The following is a 23,895-nucleotide window of genomic DNA, read 5'->3' on the forward strand; positions in this document are numbered from 1 at the left end:
TCACTTTTACGATGCGCTTCGTCTCCCTTCTATCCAAAAGGTCTACCGCTGTAAGGTGTTAAATATGAAATATATGCCTAATGTAGAAAGAAACATACCGCAAACGGTCCGTTATATCACGAGGAACCTTCTAAGACTATTTGATCAAAAAATAAGGAAAAGTACCACAAGTTATGGGAAAACTCGTCGAAAAGACGAGATAGTGTTAGGAAAGAAACATGCCATGTACAAGCTTATTTTGTGTATCTGGCTGTACGTGGAATTGTCGGGTTTTACGCAGGTCTGCGGGCCTGGAAGTGAGCAGTTGAACCATCGTAATAATATGTAATTATCGGTTAGGTAGGGTATCTAGTTCCATGGAACTGTTTATTTCAAGTGACATCTGAGCGAAGGGTTTTATAGATTCCATCTTTGTCTCAGCATGATTTGCTGATACTAATTTATATTTGTTTTCGTGGATTTTGGGTTCACAAAGATGTGATTGAATTTCACTTCGTGGTATTGCACTTGAAGGAATACTTTCCATGGTTTTGTTAATTTTTGTTCTCTCTGTAAATATCTCTTTAATAATTTTAAGTCAGTTTTTAGACTGAAAGTTTGAAATCCTATTAATTTTCTGATGCATGTTTCTGTTGTAATTATAATTATTATATACACATTAGTGCAAAATATTCAACAAATTGATGGACATCATGTTATCGCTGTGGATTATCTGCTTTCCCTTTGCTCATCATTTATACTTTAAAAAGCAATAAAAATGTAATCCCAACGCAACTACTTGTAACTTTTCTGTCCCCTGTATAGAGATGTTTGTGATATAGGCTACCATATGTGTGCACTCAAATATCATAATGTTACGCCTTGCGGACACATCTTTCGACAAGAAGCGCTCATGGTGGGAAGTTAGTAGGTAGTTGAATTGTACATACATGCATCGTCACAGGTTACAGTCTGGATAGTGTAATTATCAGAAACATTACTCTTAATCTTGAGGTCACTATTTAGAATCCCGTGTCTAAGATTGTTTGTTATTTCAATTTGTAACTTGATACAACATTTAGCTTTGGATTTAATGATAAATTTATTCATAGTTCGTTGACAGTCGAACTTATCTTTAAATCCTATCCCTTTAGTTTTCTGAGTTGTTTAACTTATACCGTATTATTTATATCTGGTTACACGTATACAAAATACAGTGGCCTTTCAAACCAAACAAGAACGGACTGGTAGCTCTCTTGAAACAGCGCAGGACTTTTATCTCTTTCAAACCTTTATGATCTTCCAAACAGTTTGCCTTATTCTATTTTCGTTGAACACAATCTTTATTAGGTAAAATATAAATTCAAAGTTATTAGAGAGCTTCATCTAGTTATATTTCGATTTCGTATTACAGTTGATCTCAATGACATTCCAGTGTTAGGGAATTTTATATTTTGCATTACCAAAACTTAACATGATATTAAACATAGCTGATGTAGTTCCAAACGTTTGATAAAATCGTGATTTCTTTTTTAAGAAGACAAATCAATTCCTTAACAAAAATGCCACATTTGAAATAAATATGTGGCCTTTGTAAAATAACGACATATTTACAAAAATGTCTTTGTTCATGCCTTCAACTTTCTTGGATATTATCGCCTTATATTTACAAGGTAGTTTTCTGGCGAGTTGTACCTTTGTATTCTAGACCTATTCCCAGATCATCGCATATTTCTCTTCCATGTATATCTAATGTTTTGAAATCTTCACTAACTGCGACGATCGATGTTAGACTCTTGCAAATTGCTTCAGCAATAGCCATTTCACTGTATCTTCCTTTAACGTCAATTATCGTCAAGTTTTTTCTTTGCAAACATTTCAAACCAGCCGTTATGTTTTCTGAAGTTTGGACAGCTATGACATTTGCTTCTGTTTCATTACAGATGGAGGTAATCTTATCTTCGGCTTGATTTTCGATACGATCGCTGACAAATACCAGAATACAAGTTGAAAACTTGTACAAGAATTTTTCTTGAAGACTAGAATCTTCCATACCTATGGGTCCACGGTGGTTCAAAATACAAAGTTCTTTAGTAAGGAGATACTCTTCCTCAGACGCATTGCCATTTGGAAGAAACCAAGCAGCTTCAATGGTACCATTGGACCATTGGGGGTAGTAATTATCTTCGTTGCGACTGTAGAAGTAAGTGCGGTTAGGATAACTTTGCACTTTACCTAGTAATGTGTTCAGAACGCTAGACTTTGAGCAGTTAACCAAGTCTCCAATCCGGACAACACCGACCGATGGAAACGGGTGTGTTGTAACATTTCTCTCGTAATCCTGATCCCCTGTTTTCCATGTCTTGCTTATGTTTTCAAAATCAGCAAGGAGACACGCGATTCTTTTCTCTTTAGTTGGTTCTGGAAGAACGATCGGTACCGCAGAATTTTTAAGGCAGATGGTGAATAAAGTTTCCTGTCTAAGAATAGGGTCACAGGAATGAATGATAGCAAATAGTAAATCTCGACAATTTACAGGTTCATTCATCAGAACGGTACTCAACTCTTTAAGAAGTTTAGTTACTTCAACATTGTCAGACAAGAGTCTATTGAAGAAAATTGATACCGCGTCATCGTTGACTTTTCTTGATTGGGTCTTCGATCTGGTAATTAGTCCGTCCTCGATCCAATCTCCTAGTCCAATCTTGTTGCGCAACACTTCAAATGAGTTTGTAATACAGTTATCCTGGCCACCAATACTCTCCATTGGCGTGTCCTCTTCAAAGAAAAGAATATTGAACTGTCACTTTCATACATATTCTAGTATCATTCTACTATAATACAATTGAAATAGTAAAGTAGTGTACGTTTTAAGGAAATTACCCCAAATTAAGCAACTTAATCCAGTATGATCACGTGAAATGAAATAACTCATATTTCGTCGGATGAGCAAGTGTCTGTCCATTTTTTGTTAGTACATATTTGAGTACCTGTTTTATTTCTTCAGATACATCTGCAAGTATCTATTTCCATTAGGTTAGAGCTTCAGTGAAAGGGGGCTGGAGTTAAGAGTGGATCAAGTTGATAGCTGCTTTTGCTAAATCTTGAATGAACTTAATGCAGTTAAAAAAAAAACTTCTTTTACCTCTGAATATACAACCTTCCCACCCGTTGTTAGAATTTAAAAAATTAATCGAAATATTGCGAAAAGTAAAACATTACCAATGAGACTTTGAGTTGATGGGTCGGAGAGCTCCTGTTGAATGTAAACAATAAAATTAAGAAGTACTTAGTGAAAATATCATCAAGTAATATTTCAATTTCGTAGTTAAATCGCTCAAACTATTTATATATCTTGAAATACGAAAGGAAATGGACTGTTCCTTTGTGAAAAAAATTATCTTCGTCTAGGTATCAAAAGTACAAAATTGTGGTACTACATAGGTTTGAGAAATTAGTTTCAGTTAGGATGATTGAGAAGAAGGAAGGTGAGCCTAAATACTTGACATTTAATTAACTGGAGAAGAATAAGTTTCTTACCGAGGCACTAGTGGACGTCTCGAAATTCCTCTCTTTCGTTTTATGTAAACTACCTAGAAGAGATTATAGGGAAAATGTAGCCTTTTTAGAATGTCTACAAAGATAGGTGCACCGTAAACTTTAATCATACATTACACCAAACGTTTTTACATTCTCATTGTGAAACCTACAGATTGACAGTTTACGGATTTCTGGGTGCATTTAACCACCTCAACCAGAGGCAAACTCTGCTCAATACTGTGTGCATTTTTATATATAGGCCAGTATGGGTAGATTGAAACCTCCCAGTTTCTCGTTGTTGTCATGACGATAAGATACAAATTCAGTTTCGTAATGATAAGCCATGTTTACCTTTGTTCTTCCAAATGATGTACAGTAGTAGGATTAGGAATAGGAGTGTGAAGGAAGCTAGAAGTACGGTTTTCCAATCAACTTTGTCGACACCCTCGTTTGTAGACGCAGTTTCAGATTCTTTCGTTGACGACTGAATCATTGGGTGTTCTATAAATTAAACAAGTATTACACAAGTTTCTTACAGACCACATATATTCATGTAAATGATTTACGGACCCATTGATGACCTCAGAACAACTTACAATCGTTCATGATTTGGGACATTTTACAACATTATACAAAAGACATGAATGTGGCATTAAAGAATTATGCCCAGGACTCTTCTACTACACGAGAACAACGTCCAATCGCTTATGAGGATAAAGATTTTAAACATGAAGGTGGTTGCTCTCTTTATTACATAAAACTGTAAATCATATTGTTAGCATATAATAGGGTCGTATTTCATGTTTCGACAAGAAACGCCTGATGCAATATGCCCGAATGCGTACACGTTGTTCTTGTCAGTGTTTAATGGTTTCCAATATGTAAACCTAACCTTTCTTGTTGGGTTGCGCTTACGAAGTTATTCAAAAGCAGATGCAATTGGCAATTTTAACACCATTTAAGAACTCACATAGCTCACCCGCATTTCATGCATGTTAATTTATAGGGACTAAACAAACATGAATACAGCTTGAATTCCCCGTGTTTCTGTTAACCCATTGTTAGATTGAATAGTTGTTATCAGTACATGTATAAAGAAAATATGCTTACCTATTGGAAATACCAAAGTGAAATTTGTAGATAATCTGTTTGGTAAAAAAGGCTTCATGGTTTCATCGGTCCCTTTGCATACCACATGTAAGCGATCAATTGTTATATCTTTCCTTTCAAAACGACCCTTGATAGAGACATCGAATGTTCCGTCTGCATTTGCAGTAGTGTGTTTGTCTTTTTCCAACGAAATAACCTCTTTTGGGTTATCATGAAGAATGTCCCATTCGAGATCCACTGCCGGTCTAATTCCTTGTATCGAACATTCAATTGTCATGTACTTTTCCATCATGATTTCGCACTCCCCTTGGTGTTGGCATTTATCTACCACAGGAGATTCCATCGTAGGATTAACTGCAATCAACGGTTCATTATTTGACATTACCAAAACAAATATATCGCTACAATTGTGATATTTAGCATATTCACTTTTAAATCGAGTAACTGATTAAATTCTTGTAATGTTGAGAATCATTTCATAGTTGTTTTATGCATGTCAAATTTTTTTATCATTAATCATATTCTGATATTTTTGAAAACTGAGGAACTATGTGATTTCATCATTTGTGCAATTTAGTGTAGATATATATTTCTGTTTGGTACAACATTGTTGCATTCTATTTAACTAAATAACAAACATACTAAGTTTTCTAAACTTTTGTTACTATATTTATGACAATTTATGAGGTTCTTCTATGGGTGAAAGATATCTTTACTTTCCTTACCTTTCACCGTCACGTTGTAGCAAACTTCCTTTACATTTATACCATCACCCGAAATGCACGAATAAACGCCCTCATCTGCAATCATTATACCATGTACAGCTAGCGTGCCATTATGGGATATTCGATGACGCTTTACAAAAACAATTTGTCTCCCAAGAGCACTAAGTATGAGATGAGAGGTTTTCATCTCATTTGTTGTTTTCCTCCATAAGGTGAACGAGACCTCGGTCTGCATTCCAGCACACATCAACGAAATGTTTGCACCGTTCTGGACATACAAGTTCTTTATTGGTAGTTTAGATACATCAGAAGGTTTTATCGGTTCCAGTAATATCATAGATGCATTATTCTGTAGTAAAGGCGTAGTATCATTGGCTTCACATATGAGAAGAGTCGTTTCATTCACATGAAATTTGGAAACATTAGCAAAACTGTTGTATAAAATATCTTCCACAAGTGCATTAAATGTAGAAGGAATATAAACTCTTCCTCCGAACGACCGCCAAAATAGGTCTATAGGAGGTCGACTTCCATGTACATAACACGACAGATCTAGGGTTTTCACAACTGTCTTTAAGCAGAGAGTGTGTCCTCCGCATTGATCTATTACAGGATTTAGCACATCGGGATAGACTGTGGTGGAAGGAACAAATGTACATTACGTTACCAAATTATTGACATTGACAGTTTTCTGAAATACATGAATTAGTCGTTCATGTTTTCAATCGTTTATAGCCAGTCAATAAATACGATAATGATAATTTATAACGGACGCATATCCACCTGGAAGGGTCTCATGGCGCGGGAGAGAACAAATTGAACGAAATAATTATTGTTTAACAATGATGAATGCTTGACGCATAATATGAGTGTTCAGAAGGTTTTGGAAGTGAGGGAAGCTCAATATCAGAATTCTAAAGATAATGCGTTCCAGAGGCAAGGAGCAGCTACTTCGAACGAAATATCACCGTATGCATTTATTGATAGAACATTACCATAAAAAGACGTTCGTCGCGTTAATGTAAATCATACATTTTGCCTGTTAACGCAGTTTTGTAGGACCGTACCATTGAAACACCTGAAGGGGGCGGTGTTTGCTGCGGTGGTGTACTTTTCTTTGGTAGTCAGGGCTTATTTGCTTCACAATAACATTTAGGTTGTGAAGTTTCGGTTGTCCACTCATAAAACATACATGAGCAATTAATAGAGTAGAGTAGGAAGTGTAGTGACTATTCAGTATTACCGAATATTTGTTTAAAACGTAACGTAGAGTTAAGTGTTTCTCACCTATTACATGAACAGAAACATTCTCAACCAGTACGTCTCCATGCTTTGTCTTCAACATAACAACTGTAATGACGTGGTCATGTCGTAAGCTGACATTTTTGATAACCAGAGAACCGTTGGTGTGGATGTCAAACTCCCTCGAGGAAAATCCGTCCCCCGACTTTTCTGACTCTTTATATGACAACATTGGAGTTCGCGTAACATCTGTCGAGTTGTACCAAAATACACCATAGAAGTCTATGAAAACACAATGAATAGCTCCGGGTTTTCCATATTCGAGGAACTGCTTTGAGTGACATCCTTCCGTGATATCTGTTTCGAATAAAAACGTAGAAAACAATTCGAATGCGATATCATTGAAACACTTCCATGATCCAAAATTACCTCATTTGAAGGCGTAATTCAGTATCATTTCTTCAACATGGAAAGCTTACCTATCCTTATTTTGAAATGTCCTTCTCCTGTTTTCTTTATTTTCTCATGTTATTATACTCCTCGATAAGATACAATGAAACAATGATTACTAACATGTCAGACATTATATTGTATGCACGAATTCATTTCATTTTGAAGATAGATTTTGTAGAGTTATTTTTCATTACCAAGGTTATACTTATACTTTGGATTTTAAAGATAAAGTGATGTGTGTCATTTCTTAAAGACATTACTCATCATTGAACGTGCACCACCAAAATTGTGTCTTTCCTGCACCTCGATGTCGAGAAATTATGCGTATATGCTTTTACAAAGATATCTCGACCTAGTGTGCTTATTTCGTTACTTTATAGGAAGTCTCTGTCTTTATTTAGTCACAACAAGAAATCAACTTCTATCGCTATGCTGCGTGCGAACCAGCACAAGACGATTTTCTCAAAATATGTAAAATATCTTACCTTTCACAATCACCAATACCAGACGTATAATCGGATCTGCATCTTTAGTCAGAAATATTGCTACGGAAAATGTGTGATTATGTTGCAGTGTAACCTTATTGATGATAAGAGAACCATCAGAACTGATATCATATTCTCCCGATGTGTATCCATCTCCATCCTTTCTGGAATCTTTTTGTGAAATAATCGACGTTTCTCTGACCTCAGCTGAATTATACCAATAGACACTATAGAAGTTTTCTGGAAAGTGGCACTGAATAGTTGCTGATCCTCCATAATCGAAATGCTGGGTATCGTTACAGAAGAGTGACAATTCTTCCCCTGTGGGAATAAGTGTATGTTACACATTACCCTCAAATCTCTTTTATTTCATCTGATCATACGATTCAATTTATAAAGATTGGACTTATTGAAATGAAATGAAAAGTTGGTTTGTCTTACCTTCTTCCGATGTTAGGGGTCGTGAGGCAACTGCTAGCAGGACACATATGATTAGGTAATTTTTCAGAAATACAGCCATATTTTAGTGGTTTACGACAGATGGTACCTGGTGGCAAAACAAAATTGTAACAGTTGATACAATATCACACTCTTGTTTACTATACAAGATGCCAAGACGTTACGATTTTATTCAATATTTCCCCAAAGAATCGCGCCCAAAATAAAAGAATACATATATATAAAAGAGCATTACCATGGCGAATCAGCTTTAACATACTACATCTGCATACTCATTCTCTTCGAATTTAATTCAAGGCTTGTTCCAAGTGCGGATGGTACACATTATCACGTTTTGTGGTGTTGGAGAATTAAATAGATGTACTGTTTATCTAATTGTCGAGGTAAGATACACGTTAAACCTCACTTGCTTTCAATCACAGTGGTTTCATTCAAGATGTTCCTGTAAAGAAATTTCGAAACAGGAATTACATGCATATCAAGTCAGCTTATTTGAAATCAATTTCCAAGTGTTTGGAAAAAAAGTATTATAAAAGTAAAAGCACTTAAAGTCAGGTAAATTAATCACATATATTGAGCTTCTACCTCAGACATTAACAACTTAATTTGGGTTTTCAATCAGTCAGTAAGAAGCAGGAGAAGAAGGTTCACTAAAATCGATGAGTCTGAGGTACTTAACAATATCATAGATGGAAATAATTAGCCACCAATAAGACAAATCTGGTTATAACTGGTAATAATAAATTGGTATATGACTGGTTATAATATCATATTAATTACAGCGTTGTCAACATGTCTGACCATGGTAAGTCTCGTATGCACATTCCTTACAAGTTCTATGCCTAGTTTACATGGAATTTGAATATATATTTGGCATTAAAACTGCACATGAAATGCTGAAGGCTACAAAAAGCAACTGTAACATCTAGGATGCAATTATCTTCAGTAAAAAGGTCCGAAATTCATTAAAAATGATGCCAACTTACCGATATGTACACTCTGAAGAAAATGGCGACCGTACTAACAATGTTTGCTTAGAGCCACTGATAACCGGCATCAGATTTATCCACAAAATGAAACTAGACAGACATATATTCTACGTGCTAGTATATTTGTGTAAATATAGAAACAAATCAAAGGTCGATTTTCCTGATTATCAGGGTGTACCAAAGAAATAGTAAGGTTGTATCTTACATGAATAAAGAATCTCAAAGCTAGTCAAGGGATTGTTTAGTGTCTCACGATTTCACATTTATCATGACAAAACAGTTTTCACAAAGTTCGTTGAAAAATCTATTTAATATCATACCTCGTGATATGTTTTGATGGAATATTACATATTTTATTGCCATTATTCCTCCCTTATTTCAAACTTTTATCACAGTAAATGTTTACGGATACATTTGAAAAAGTCAACGCAGCGTCGACATAGGTCACGAGGAGAGATATGGGAAAGGATTGGAATTATTCACAGTAAAGGAAAGACTAGATGATTCGTTATCTGTGTTATCATCATGTAATATAATGACCATCAAATTGGATTCCTCTTTGTATGGAAACAAAATAAAAAGTGAAGAACAAGAATAAAAATAAAGCATATATAGTTACTTAAATTATCGCATAACAGTACGTTTGTCATAAGGACATGGTAATATACAGGTATAATAACAGCGGTGTAATCGTCAACGAGCTGCCTAACAGTAGAATTAGAAATGCGGAGAAATCGTTAACAAATATTTAAATATTTTGTTGATAGTATCGTAAACGTCTAAAATAATCATGAATGATCTAATTAAACATTTATTAGTTAAATTGAAAAACTGAACTATACCAATAAAGAACAACATTGATATCAGTAGATTTATAAAAAATCGCATCATATGGAATACTATTTAAAAAACATGAATGCAAAGCATGAGCATGGAGCATAAAACAAATCCAAAAACACTAAATTTCATAAATGTAAGTCTTTCATTATTGTTACAGGTGAGTGTGTTTTAACACCATTTTGCAAGTTTGTCGACCTTGCAGTAAAGTCGCAAAAGTAACACAAGCGACCGGATAAATACATAATATACAGGTTTTCTTCTTTCTCGGTTCCGTTCACAAAAGATATGTAAATATCCCGAATAGTATTTCTTTGAGAAAAAAAATCCCCCAAGTAACTCGCAGCACGAAAACATCCACTCCTAGTCCCAGTCCCCTTACATCGAGACTGTAACCTTATTATGATAATGGTGTCACTTCAAACGAGTACCACGAGTCACTTGTAAAGTAATGGATACTACCCATGATCAGGTTAAAGGTTAGTGAGCGATCACCCGTCTACTGTTTACACGTGATCTCGCCAATCGAACGAAGAAGCAACATTCGCTTCTCGTTTGGACCTCATTGACTACGATACACTGAACAGCAACGTATTCTCTGTTCATATATACGTCTCTTTAGTAACAACGGCTTTCCCCATTGGAACATATGCGTCGTTTACTTCCACATTTACTTTCTCATTTTTCTTCTCGTGTACATCCGTAGACGATATGAGCTGAAAGAAACAAGATTTTTATCGTGTGAAGATTACTTTCAGTACAACATTATTAACTCTGCATTACAATTGATTACGTTTTTTATCATATTCTATTTATAAATGTCACACAATCCTGTCGTACAAATATGTCTCCATCCGTTCATTCCGGACCTGAGAATTAGCAAAAATCCATTTTTTATAAGCCAATGAGACAAAAATGCTGTGCGCTAGGCATCACAACATGGGACCTTTAAGATAATTATAAATAACTTACATAATTCCTAATTAAGACCAATTTGATGGTGGCGTCGTTGTACGGGCAGCAAAATTAAATATGTGTCGACTGTCTGCCGGACTGACGGGGTATTGACAAACTTCGAACATTGAACTGCTCAGTTGAGACACCCTTCCATTGTACAAAATACATATTTCTTCAATTATTTCATTTTATGTACCACCAATGTGTTTTAAGAAGTTAATAATAATATCTAGCTGAAATGTACAAATAGTCCAGTAGTTTGACGTCAAGTGCATCTTATTAAAGTAAACCTCAATTAATGATTTATGTAGTTCCTAATAAAAGAAATGATGGATGCGTTTACTTAATTTTTCTGGTAATTATAAGTTTTACGTCCGACCACAATGACGTGTATACTTGAAGGAAAAACATTAATTACCTGTTGTGCTAAATGTCGAATCGTTTGAATGGTTGGGCGAGCGGAAGGATCCTCAGAGAAACAATTTTGGAGAAGATTATCCCTGGAAAAGAAAAACGTTCATATTTCTGTCTGTTTAATGGATATATGTCATAAAAATTGTAATCATGTTCATGGAACTTTTAATTTGATTAATTAATATTGAATATCATGCTTTCAGGTTGTATACAAGGCCATGACGTTCGCGGATAAACTTTCCAGTTGGTGGCGCTTTGCTCACATTTAAATTTTTTCATTTGTACAATTTAGGTTATTGGTGTATCGTAAGAATGGTGTTGTTGAAGTTGCATACCACTTAGGTTCTATTAAGTGCATCCTAATTAGAAACACTTTGGATTTTGCCACAACTGCTTCCGCCGTTAATTTTATATTTACTTCTTGAAGTGAACAATGTACGAGTATGTGTGTTTTACCGCATACTCTCGCTCATATAACAATATTGAAAGAGCGTAATATGATAGAAGGGTACCGTTCACCTTTCTTTCCGGGTCCGATTGGATCAGCATTATAAGAAGACCACGTTCAATTGTATACATGGACATTTATATTCATTACACTCTCTGTCATATAATAATGAACATCTACAAATATCAGTTGTGTTATAGATATGGCGGATTGTACATTTAACAATTAAGAACACTACTTAAGAACACTTAAAACGAAACAGAAAGTTATGCATTTAATGGCTAATATTTCATTAAGAATCCATTATTCAGCTGTGTCGGTGACTTTGCCTTTGTAATACAAATTTAAGGTAATTCTTTTGTTGGAAGACTGAATGCATTGCATTGCACTAATCGTGTATGCCTTGGACAAATTAAATCTGGTTATTCTGAAGTGTTTAATGAATATCGTAGGGAAGATTTTACTCCCAACTGTATTATGTTTATTCCATGTCTATTGATGTTTATCCCATGTTTATTGATGTTCATTCCATGGAGAACATGCTAACCCCTTTCTTACATATCGATTCAAAATGTTTCTCAATAATTAAACATCACATCATCCTAATTTTGGATGTGTTAATGTTCTTTAAATTTACTGGAACGCGATTATTTTTGGCAATAGAGATACAACAGGCGCACATAGCAATTAATTGTGTTGCTATTGTTTTCAGCTTCCAAAAAATAAAAAGACTAGTTTTTAGCTTTAACGTCACCTTGTTGCACGTAGTATATACATAAGTCTACGTAAGATTCCTTTAATACCTTGTAAGTGGTTGTAATATGACTTTCTATGTGAAATAGAGTATGTTTAGATCTGGCATATGTAAACTATAGTACGAATGCTGCTCTAGCTCACCTTAATTGTATTTGTTCATCGTCGTCAAGCGCAAACTTGTAGGAATGTTCTAGACGGACTTTGTCATCTTTGAAAGGAAAGCATCCTGTAGGAATATTAGATATACACATATGATCTGTTTTCAACCTGCCTTATGTAACCACAATACAAGGTGCTATTGGTTGTTAATATATGGTAGTTTAATATATCTGACGTGAAATGAGGATGCTCGACTGCTGGAGGTCACTTTAGTAATAACTTACCAGGTGAAATAATTTGCCACATGACAACAGCTGTAGACCAGATATCGCTCGCAGAGGAATATTCGTTCCTTTGTAAGGCTTCAGGCGGAAGATCATTCAGACTCATGCTTCCCTTTAAAACGAAACGACACAAAAAGCGATCAGATACCACGAGATAGTCTTTGCTCGTCGTTTCATGCATACTTGAAAATCATACTAAATATGAATCAAGAAATCACACGTGAACAAATTGATGCAACGTCAAACGGGATAGCAAAATATGTACTTACCATTGACTTCTTTATGCGAACAATCCTTGATGAATCTTCAAGAAGGCAGAAGTTGTACAGTTTACCCTTTCCATTTTCGCACACCAAAATCTTCTTAGTTGAGAAACCAGGGTGTACAAACTAGTAAAAAACAGGTAAAACGTATTGTTATGAATTTATTTTGGATAGAATCGTTTTCCTGCTTTTGAAAGACAAGGCAAATTTGAACTTTTCCACTTATTTGCCGCCAATTTTTCAGCTACATCCTTCTCATTTATATCTGTTAGTAAGTAGTTAAACCTTTTATCAAAGTATCGTGTAAATCTTACTTTCTGAAACTTACCCCAAACGCGTGGATAACTTCGATTCCTCTTGCAATATCAAGCAAAACATCCAATACTCTCTTTTTAGTATACGAATGAAACTGATTCATGAGCAGTGTTTCAAGCGTGTCGCAAACCAAGTGCTCGCTGATCAAATACAGACATGCTAGAAGAAAATAGATGCTGGTAGTTTGTAGCAATGCTTGTGATATTTATGTTCAAAGATACAGGTGGAGAATTTCTACAAATCTTCGTGTTTAGGCTTTACGATTGGGAGAAATTAAATATAAAATACACTGAAGAGCTAAATTTAATTTGATTATGACAGCAGGATAAGAATGACCGTTAAGACGTTCATTCATGATAAAGTAGAGAATGAAAATACAATTGAAAAAAAAAACTATGGTACATGAGATGTGTAAAAAATATATTGTTATTTAATTTCACCATTTCACAGTGAGATCCTTACCTTGATCGATACAAATACCCTCAATCTTTACCAAGTACTCGGAATCGGGTAGTTCCAGAATCCGTTTGACAAAGACATTCCAGGTGATATCCTTTGATCTAAACACGATATCTGTAGAGACGATTGTGAATGAATGGAAGAAAGTCAAAACGAAGAATGCAGGACAACTGAAAGAAATTAACAAGAGACGGAAAATTATTGTCACGTGCTAAGTGTGTCCCCTTCGGCCTTTTGGCAGAGATTGTGTCTAGCATCTGTTCGTTCAGGTGCACATTTAGCAGCGGAGTATTCGGGCAAGATTATGTGCAGTACCTATTCCCTCACTTATGGACCCTTGAAAAGTCGCTTGTTCTTAAACCGTCATGATGACACATTAACAGTGTGAAGATCCGAGCTAGCTGCTTGGCCTGCGGGCCCAGCCTTACCTTAAGGGGATGTTTCTTTTAAAAACGAAGGAATATCTACCTGTTACCGTAGATATGACAACGCATCTTTGAACGTCATGTGAGACTTCTATGGTCCCCATCCACTTGTTATATATAGGTCCATTTTTCATGTCAAGAATCAGACACATATTTTGCCTCTGATATATTCTACCTCCCTTGACCTTTTCGTGAAGTTCTGAGTAATAAACTGTGAATAGAAGTAATAAATCAAAACATTACTGTCAACATGATAAAACCTTATCATACGAAAGTCGCAAGAAAGCATGATTAACGAGAGTTTACCATTCTCTCTTTACCGTTCAATAGCTATGACAAAAGTTAGAGGCGTTTAATGTTTTCGTTTAAAACGTGATAATATATTGTGTGCATGGAAAACGTACATGAAGTTAGCATAGACAGTAGACCAGTATCAATATTGCTAGGTAGACCGTTCCAGTAGATCTTAGTGGCAAGTATTATAACTTCACGTTGGGCATTTGGAGACTGGTTGGCCTGCGATGGGCCGCCAGTTTGTCCTTTTTTATAGAGTTTTCATGTTTGGTTCGACGTGAGGCTGGGGTGGTTCAGGATAGTGGTTGTAAAATAATCGTTGCTGATATTTTAGTTTCTCTGCGGGTAGTGTTTGGTTTGTTATGCCGTCTAGGCTCAACTTGGCGGATCACACAAGGAGCACTTTATGGCTCTTCAAAGTAGCTAACATATCGTTTCGTTTCGTTTATTTCACTTTTTTTCTTTTTTACAATTACATTCACAATAATGTATAATACCAATGTCAAAGAAAGCAAAAAAAGCATGGAAAATCTGAAAAAGCTACGCTTGTACACTCATAAAGTGCAGATTCACCGTGAACAAATTAAATACAATACGCTAACTACACCCCCCCCCCTCCCCACTTCCCAAACGGGAAGCACAAGTAGCATTACTAAATGTAATAACTTTAACGCATATATCACAAATCATTGTTTAACAAATATAGCTTCAGTTGCTTTATGAATATTGATAAGGTTGGTGATTTTTTAAGTTTGGGTTCGAGAGTATTCCAAAATGTGGCACCAGTAAATCTTACAGACTTAGTATTTAAAACTAATCGTGGGTAATCCAAATGAATGGCAGTTGAGTGTCTAGTGTTATAACTATATAAGCAGAGTTTTAATTGTTCATATTTCTGTCCGGAATTAGGAGTCAAATTTCATTTCAAGAATGAGAGCGAAAGTCACCAAGTTTTATATTACCCCGTGCACTTTCAAATTTGATTGAGAAGAAATTGATCTCTTGCTATCTTGTTTCGACTAATACGTCATTGATTTGGGAAAAAATTGAAAAATTTGAAAAAAACCCTGAAAATGACAACGAGCATAAAGTTTCAAGTTATTCACCATGTTCGTCCGCTGGCATGGTAGCAAGCTCACTCGATGAAAAGTTTTCGGGAATCTTTGGCAACTGCATCCTATGTAATGAGATGTTTAAAATGTTAATTAGTTCAACATAATCCACAAATAATCAATGAAAACTAGGGTGACACTAATCTCCATAACAAATTGAACGTTTTCAATTCCAACAGCTCTTTTCTTAATTTAATTTCATCTACAAAACTTTATGCACAATTATTTCCAAAAAGGTACAAGTTTTGTACTGAGTAGTATTTATATACACCTTTTCTCAGCTCACTAATTATCGTACAAATGAAAGAATGCATGATGAAGCTATCCGACGCTGCGGGGGTGGACGTACTTGTAGTCCTGTAAATACTTACTCCATGATTCTCGTACTGCTACTTTCCGTACCTAAATATAAAAAAAAACATATTTAACATTGCAGTTAGTATGCGTAGTAAATCTAATATTCAAGATTAATGGTGTATATGTGTTACGAAAGTAATTCAATGGTGAATTTGAATTGTTGAAATAGGAAGTAAAATATTAGAAAAATGAGGTGTCAAGTTTGCTTGCTTACTATTAAACGAGAAAATGTAATTATGAAGTAATCACATAGACAACATCAAAAGCAGCTCACAGCAGTTCAAGTGTTCATTAGTTACCCACTCACTCAAGAAGAAAATGCAATATCTTGACTTACCTGCGTCGGAAGACCGAATGCTTTCACCAACAAAACTTTCTCTATATTTCGCTTCACCTTTTACTGCATCTTCAGTTAGCTTTACCCTTTTATGACAGATGAGAATTAAGCAAACCCATTAGCTTTGCGGTTACGAAAACGAAGACTCAGAGGAGTAATATATCGTCGTCTAATACTTTCTAATAAACATGTTAATGTTACCTATACTGCTTTTTATGAAAGTAACATACATAACACTTCATAGTTTATGTTATCATTTGTGCATGATGGTTGTTGGATTAGAAAAAATGTTTCTTATGCTACATGGTATGCATATTAGCTCTACGAAACCATAACAAACGTTAACAAAAGATACATAATATCTTATATGTAAGGGGAAAAGTGAATTGAATCAACTGCAGTTCTTCTTTAACAACGAAGGATATATTTGGTCAGCGAAACATGCACCAGCCGGAAGCAGAAGCATATGTATAATTTATAAATGGGATACTCACTGTGGATCTGTCGGAGAGCCTTGAAAGAAAAGAATTGAAGGGGCAAAAAGACAAATAACTACTCCATATATAAGTAGCATTGAAAGCGAAAAGCAAACGTAGAGCAGGTCTAAATAACATTATAACGAGGACGGCTACAGCTGGTGAAAGCATGTACCTTTACGATTATCATCGAATAAATAACCACGTAATCTGGCGTCTATTGTTGACAGGGTACATGAAATATTTATACATATTTCATCCTGGCACGCTCCCGTCACAGTTATATCTGTTATAAAGCACACTAGTGTAATTAACATCTTCAATGTGTGTTTAAACCATGGGCCATGGTATGTCTAGAAACAACGTTTTCCCCGCCGAAATCGAATGTAATCATTTTAACTGATCCTTTCTAGATTGATTGTATAATTTCAAAAGACGTATAAAGATTAGTTTCTTATGTAAGACCCAACAGACCGATGTTTACGTCGTCATCTTCACTTAGGGCGTCTTCCTTATCTTTTCCAGTTTTGCATCCACCGGATACATTACTATGGCTGTTACTGTGTGTGGAGAGATACAATATTACAATATATGTGTTTGTTTCAGTATGAAAAAATAATGTTAAATTACTCGACCATTAATGATCAATTATTTAAGTAAAATACGTTGTAATCCTAATGAATAAATTCATAAAATCAGTCCTTCGAAATAGGACTTTAGGCCACCAGAAACACAGATATTTTAAGAAACCATACTTTTTTCTTTTTCTATGTAAGAGTTAAGGCTGGTAATGCTTAACATGTATCATAAAAAATAAGGTTTTAACTCACATAGTCGACAAATGACGAGATGTGATGACTATAAACCAAAGAAAAGAGGAATAGAGTGACAGCTTGGTATTTCATACACGGTCATGTGACGATACATATAACACGATTGACTTTATGAGGCCATCAACTTAACCTAAATATCTAGTCACATTACGTAGAAAGATAATTATGATAGTTGTGCTATCCTAATAATAGATGAAATGTTATTATGAAAGATGAAGATCGGTTCAAATCAAATTATTTTCTAACATTTTCTAACAAAAGTCAAAAAGGGTGTTTGGTATATCAAAACAACACAGTAAACACGAATAGCTGACAATACAAAGACGAAAGGTTGTTTATCAAAAAGAAAACACGTAAGCGTAGAAAAATAAGTAATGGTGAAAGAATCGTAATTAAGATCTTAAAACTATATGACCTTTCACAAAATAGGATGTATGGTTGCTTTGGAAGCGCCTGAGAGTATTAGCTCAGCCAATACTTAAATGGAATTTACGCCAAATATACCAGTGTTAGTTCTTTGGTAACAATCTAACCATAGATTGATGTGTATTGTGTTACTGAGGAGCGACATTATTGTGAGTTTTCACAGAATACTCCGGGATAGAATAATTTGGTGGAAGGATAACACGGGATACAGCACAAGGATGTTACTGCGATAATTGAACAGTGCAATCAGGCAAATGTGTATGAATATCCTCTACAGTCAATCTAAAGCTTACTTATTGAATACGACTTATTGGGTTTTAAGATTGCTATGTACATTTTTCACTGTAGCAACAAAGACATGCTTACATTTTAGACATTGTTCACTATTTTTCTCAACAGTGATGCCACATTTCACTTCATGTCTGGAAATTTTGATTGAAATTAGATTGTATTACTATATGACGTACCGCATTTAATCTTGTAGGCGATCCCTGTGAGTGCTCCAATACATACTAAGATAGAAATGAAAATGATGATTGTCACCAAGACACCGTTGTTACGAGGTATCCATTCACCTGTATGAAAAAAACAAGATTTTACACAATTTATTATTGTTAAGTTCACTACAATTGCCATTAATATGCTACATAATTAGTCAGCATCGCCACGTACTGAACCTTTGTTAGGGAAACATTACTCCTGCCCAAAGTTGTTAGATATGACACTGGGAAAAACACAGGTAATATACTACAATCAGAAACTGAAGAAGGGACATTACAAACATCACAAGAATGGATAACCTTGTTGTATTTCACAACCTCAGGTCCCGAGTTTGAGTCACTCCAAGATTAATGTATGTCTTCCAGTTCCAGAGTTGTTGACAATTGACAAGTCATAATCATGGACGCTAAATATGAATTTAAGAGACTGACTTCGGTCAGCTTGCGGCTTTGATTAGCCAATGATGTCTTTTTCGCGAGTTCCTGCTTGCAAGAGGATCTAAAATATATCCATACATAACTACCAATTTATTCACGTGCAAGCAGGCATGTAAGAGTTGCACAGCAATTATCAAGTGCAAATATAAAATACCTTAACACTTTAAAACATAACGAACAATTTTCATACCTGAAAAGGAAAGCATCACGTGATATAATTCTTCGCCGGTACGGTTGTTAACGCACGTTAAGTTTGCGTACCTTCCATTCGTTGTGAATTGTAACTCTGTCGATGAGGTAACAGTCCCATCCGCGTTATGGATGATATGGGATGTTTCCTCCACATCTGAGAGCTCCACGTGTGTTATCCATTTCAAATTAACATATATTCGTGCATTGAACGCTCTACAGAGGACCCTGGTTCCTGTTCCCGTCGGTAATGTCATGTGAGGTGAATATTTGCGGTCATTGATTGTAACATCAATTGTAGGGTAAGCTTATTGGGGAGAAAACATGTAGGTAATTTAATACTATCGTATGTGCCAATAAAACCATTTGCAATGTTCAAGTTTATATAACATACTCTTCGTATGAAACTAGACCCAAATAATACATCTATATTTAACTTTGAATGTAAATTTATGTTTTCATTAGCATGGCTGAAACTCTGTCCTTATATTTTAGTGATGGTGCACACTACAACTGCAACATGTCTGTTGCCAAAATATACAACATAATAGAATAAAAATGGATAAGAAGGTGTTTTAAGACCTAACGAACCAATTCATTCGTGGAAGAAATTCACTTGGTTTTGTCCTACATTTTACGTTGGGTTGGGTGCCAGCTAATCTTCTCAGATTTCCTTTGCTTGTGGGTAGACAGAGCAGTGTTCGATGTAGAACGTTGCCTGTATTCGATGATTAAATAACACCAACGAACAATACATTTACTATGTCTAAGTTGCGACTGTAAAATTGCTGGTAACATTCAAGTTGGCGCATAACATACCGTGCATTATATGTGTTGCCCTGAGCACCTCGGAGTAATTTATGACTCTGTCAACGATGACATAACATTGACCACATATATGAGAAACTTGCGACTACATTACCTCTATTGGTGTAACCTTCAGCCAAATCTGGAGTGCTATCTGTCGTTTCTGATACGGTTGGACTTTCACCGGTGCGACCTGTTAATGACAGATTAGCAGAAAATATTGCTACTTCTTTTTTAAACCAAGCACGAAGTCGAGGCATGTTCGATACATTGATTAATAGCTATTAGTCTTAGCTATCGTTGGAAAATTGGATAAAACAGTTAAAACAATTAAAAGATCATTAAATACGTACGGAAATACATTCGTAGGCCACCATTTCTTTAGCCCCATGTTGTAAAATACGTTGTTTGGATTTAGTTTTGCATGTCACATACAATAACATATAATTGCAATGGTCTGGCGAGATCAAGTTCTTATCTCCGTTTAGTAATTAGTGGAAAAACATATAAGAAATTCCTTCCGTAAATCGTTGACATAATTCCGACTATTTCAATACTCTTACTCATTATGAAAAAGGGGAAGTTTTGTGACATACCGATAAATTTCAGACGTACAGTTTGCTGTTGCTTCAAATTGTCGTGCGGATAACTGCTTACGCAGCTCACGTTGGAGGATGCAATCCAGTCTCCTGATCCATACGTTTTCATACTTAACGACAATACCGACTTCGTGTTGAATGTGTACTTTTTGTCACTTTTGGACACCAACTGCTCGCTGTATGAATCATCCAATACGTTGTCGTTAGATAACCAGGTAAGATTTACCGCGGGTTTGGCACCATACGCAAGGCAACTCAGAGTTATATACCCGGTGTTTGATGTAATAATTATTACATCTGATGTATTCATTCCTTGGTAGCTGATAGATAAAGTTGGTTTTACTGTAAAAGAAAGAGACAATGCACAATACAATAAAATTAACTTCGTTACTTTCTAACCTATGTGTTTCTTTTGACTGTGTGGTGAGATCTAATTTCGAAATGTACGTACACTAATTTTGCACTTCATCGATGCTTAAGTCAAACCCAAAACAACCTAAACGTATAACGAATGGGTTATAAAACTAAAATAAAATATACTGACATGAAAAGCAACTGACTTAAATTTACTTAGAAGACATTTTACGATGTTTAACACATTTACGGAACATTACCGTCTAACATGCGGTTAGCTGCGACATATTCATTTCACATTTATTTATAGAGATGCCATTAGGATAAAACAAACTTACTCACATGAAATATGCTAGCATACAATATATTTTGTAATGTGTTTCTCAATCTGTCTAGATTTTACTGTGGAATTGACACTTTAAAATAACGAATCTTGTAGGATGCATGTTTCACTAGTGCGATCTGTTGAGACAATAGTAAATTAAATCCGTTTTTGTCTATATACAATGATTTAAATGTATTTCTTAAGGACTTTCATGAAATAAACGTTTGCAAACCTTGGACGGTAATCTGGTAAACCATATGGTTACTTCCACGGGTACAGGTATATTGTCCCTCGTGATACATAGTAGCCGTCTGGATAAACAAAGAGTAGTTACCGAATAGCACGGTGGTGTCTCGAGGCAAATTACCAACATTTACGTTTCCGTATAAAGGACATCCTTTTCGTGTTCCCAGGTGCTCTTGCCATCGTCTTCAAAGCAATTGAGCAAAAGGGAATCATTCAGCTCAACGTATTTGCTGATAACTTGGGCAGCATTGTACAAGGTATCCGATAACTGGTGTAACATTAAGATTGACCAAAATGCTATAATCTTTTCTCTATCCATTTAGGAGAATGGTGATTTACAGTTGAACATTAGATGTCTCGAACTATTTCGATCAATGTGGTAGCAAATGGTCACTTGCACGGATATGTCTATCAGACTTACTGTATTCTGTCTTGCCTTTCACCACAGTATCAGATAACCCCATTGTAACAGCGTGACTTTCTCTTTTGCATATTGTAATTATATACATTGTCAATTAAAACACAGTGATAATAGAGTGAAATTCGATGCTCTTACGATGCTTCATAAGTGAAACAAGGAAGTATTGTAATTTTGAAAGCCTATCAGTTGATTTGGTGATATTTGATTTTATTCTGATTAGCGTTGGCAATGTTTTTAATGATTGAAAGTTCTTTTACCAAGACGAACTTTCATTAACAACCACAATATTTGTGGAAAATGAAACTCAAACTATTACAAAAAAATGCCTGCAATTACCTTCAGGATCGTCTCGTGGCAGACTATTTTTCGAAAGAACACATTTTCTAATTATAACAGAGCCAGGAAATAATACATGCCATTCTTCTTACATGAATAGAAGTTAAAGTAGGTGTCTCTAACAGAAACCAAAAGCTGTAAAGGTTGATATGAGGCTTAACTGTTTTCGTCTTTGAATGATTTATGCGTTTGGCTATGAAACCGCATTGACTTTATACTTGTCGAGAACGTAGTTCCAATAGAGTTTTCAAATATGAGTCATATTTGTGTCAAATATGAGTCAAATATGCGTCAAAACTATTGACGCCATAAGAAATATAAAAAATACCAATTTGTATTTAGTTCATTGGTAATTTCACGATCTTATACAGACACTTACTATGGGTACAAAATATTGAAATCACAAACCCTGTATCGTTAACACGTTAAATTAAACATTATTTATAGTTTTCACTTGCATTTAATCATGTACTGCTACATATATCGTGCTGTCCAACATTGTACAATGTGTATGTTTGAACGTTTTCATAGGTACTCTGTTATTCACAAACACAGCGTTTTGCAAACCTCCCGAACACCTTCTTGACTTTGTAGGTATAGTTGATGAGTAAAAAACAGTTCTTACTTTTGCGGCCACGCTAAGAGGCCATTTTTGTAACATGCTATTGACTGCTGTTGCAACTATTGAGATGGCTCCCATAACAGTTCGATACAGATTTTCAGTGCAATGCAGACTTTCTTATGTCAGCACTTTAACCGTCTCATCTACTTCGTGTCATATTGACTAGTTGTTGCATCTCATAAAAACGTCAATTTACATGTCACTTCTACGCTTCCGTACTTAAAGCAATGCATACTACTGAGCAAACAACGCACGTTGTGAAATACGGTGTGAAATAGCCGCGTGTACAACGGCTATACAAACGCACGTCACTGTCCATCGGGGTCTTTTAAGTGACACTACCAATATTACATAGCTCAAGTTGTTCTGGAAACTCGACTCAGAAGAAAATGATTTATAAATTGAAATAGTTATACAACCAAACGATAACATTACAGTTCGAATGTGATATACCTTCCCATTTGTACTATTTTCACGTGTATGCAGAATCTGTTTTACAAGTAACTGCGTGTATCGTAAATTCGCATGCACACGTGGAATGCACAGGGTCTAAAAAAAAATTATATCGTATGAAATGTTCTGGTCTAAGCTGCTTTTTCAATGGGATATGATCCCTATGTGGGGGAGGGAGTACTTTCTGTCTAAACTGTTTGCTGAATTGTTATATAGATACAGGCTGTAGCACTAACCATGGGCGGCGATCCTGGGGGGATGGGGGATATATCCCCCACCCCATGAAAATGGGTGGAGGGGATGTAAGACACCAAATCCCCGCACCAAATGCCAGGGATAATAATATTCTCATGCCTACATTTATGCATCATCGTGAATATACGGCTCTTTTTTAGCTTCATTTCTCACCTACCATGAACGCAGTGTGATCTTTTCAAATAAAGCGTCTTTATATAGCAAGAATAGTTGACTGTAGGCTTCATTGGCCCGTATAACAAAAAAAAAGGGTATTATTCCGCCCACGGTATTGAT

The 23,895-nt window shown here is 35.5% G+C and overlaps 1 protein-coding gene across 2 annotated transcripts; it reads right to left on the bottom strand.

Moving 5' to 3' along the window:
- Positions 1 to 1,139: 1,139 nt before the first annotated feature.
- Positions 1,140 to 22,497, bottom strand: LOC139983127 (uncharacterized). 2 transcript variants are annotated; one of them, XM_071996500.1, is made up of 20 exons: positions 21,519 to 22,497; positions 20,605 to 20,949; positions 20,124 to 20,201; positions 19,203 to 19,508; positions 18,542 to 18,649; positions 17,646 to 17,673; positions 17,290 to 17,375; positions 16,834 to 16,852; positions 16,340 to 16,425; positions 16,017 to 16,047; positions 15,640 to 15,710; positions 14,283 to 14,450; positions 13,818 to 13,928; positions 13,369 to 13,514; positions 13,047 to 13,166; positions 12,778 to 12,889; positions 12,536 to 12,620; positions 11,195 to 11,276; positions 8,980 to 10,535; positions 8,231 to 8,435 (listed from the first exon to the last, which is right to left on the bottom strand). In XM_071996500.1, the coding sequence occupies exons 1-19, from the start codon at positions 21,586 to 21,588 to the stop codon at positions 10,422 to 10,424; spliced, it is 2,166 nt and encodes a 721-aa protein (XP_071852601.1). In that variant the 5' UTR covers positions 21,589 to 22,497; the 3' UTR covers positions 8,231 to 8,435; positions 8,980 to 10,421. The 2 variants fall into 2 exon arrangements, with proteins under 2 accessions (XP_071852600.1, XP_071852601.1); XM_071996499.1 differs by lacking the exons at positions 11,195 to 11,276; positions 12,536 to 12,620; positions 12,778 to 12,889; ... (13 more) ...; positions 20,605 to 20,949; positions 21,519 to 22,497 and adding exons at positions 1,140 to 2,757; positions 3,202 to 3,235; positions 3,520 to 3,572; ... (4 more) ...; positions 7,535 to 7,855; positions 7,976 to 8,081 and having other exon boundaries at positions 8,229 to 8,435; positions 8,980 to 10,412.
- Positions 22,498 to 23,895: the final 1,398 nt, after the last annotated feature.

Source organism: Apostichopus japonicus, chromosome 16, assembly GCF_037975245.1.
Source record: "Apostichopus japonicus isolate 1M-3 chromosome 16, ASM3797524v1, whole genome shotgun sequence".
NCBI lineage: Eukaryota > Metazoa > Echinodermata > Holothuroidea > Aspidochirotida > Stichopodidae > Apostichopus > Apostichopus japonicus.

Coding starts and splice junctions, on each gene's coding strand:
- LOC139983127 (XM_071996499.1), bottom strand. CDS start 8,054: ATGGCTGTATTTCTGAAAAATTACCTAATCATATGTGTCCTGCTAGCA. Junction 3,573..3,870: donor CATCATTTGGAAGAACAAAG/GTAAACATGGCT, acceptor AATCTCTTCTAG/GTAGTTTACATAAAACGAAA. Junction 2,758..3,201: donor ATCAACTCAAAGTCTCATTG/GTAATGTTTTAC, acceptor TTTTCTTTGAAG/AGGACACGCCAATGGAGAGT.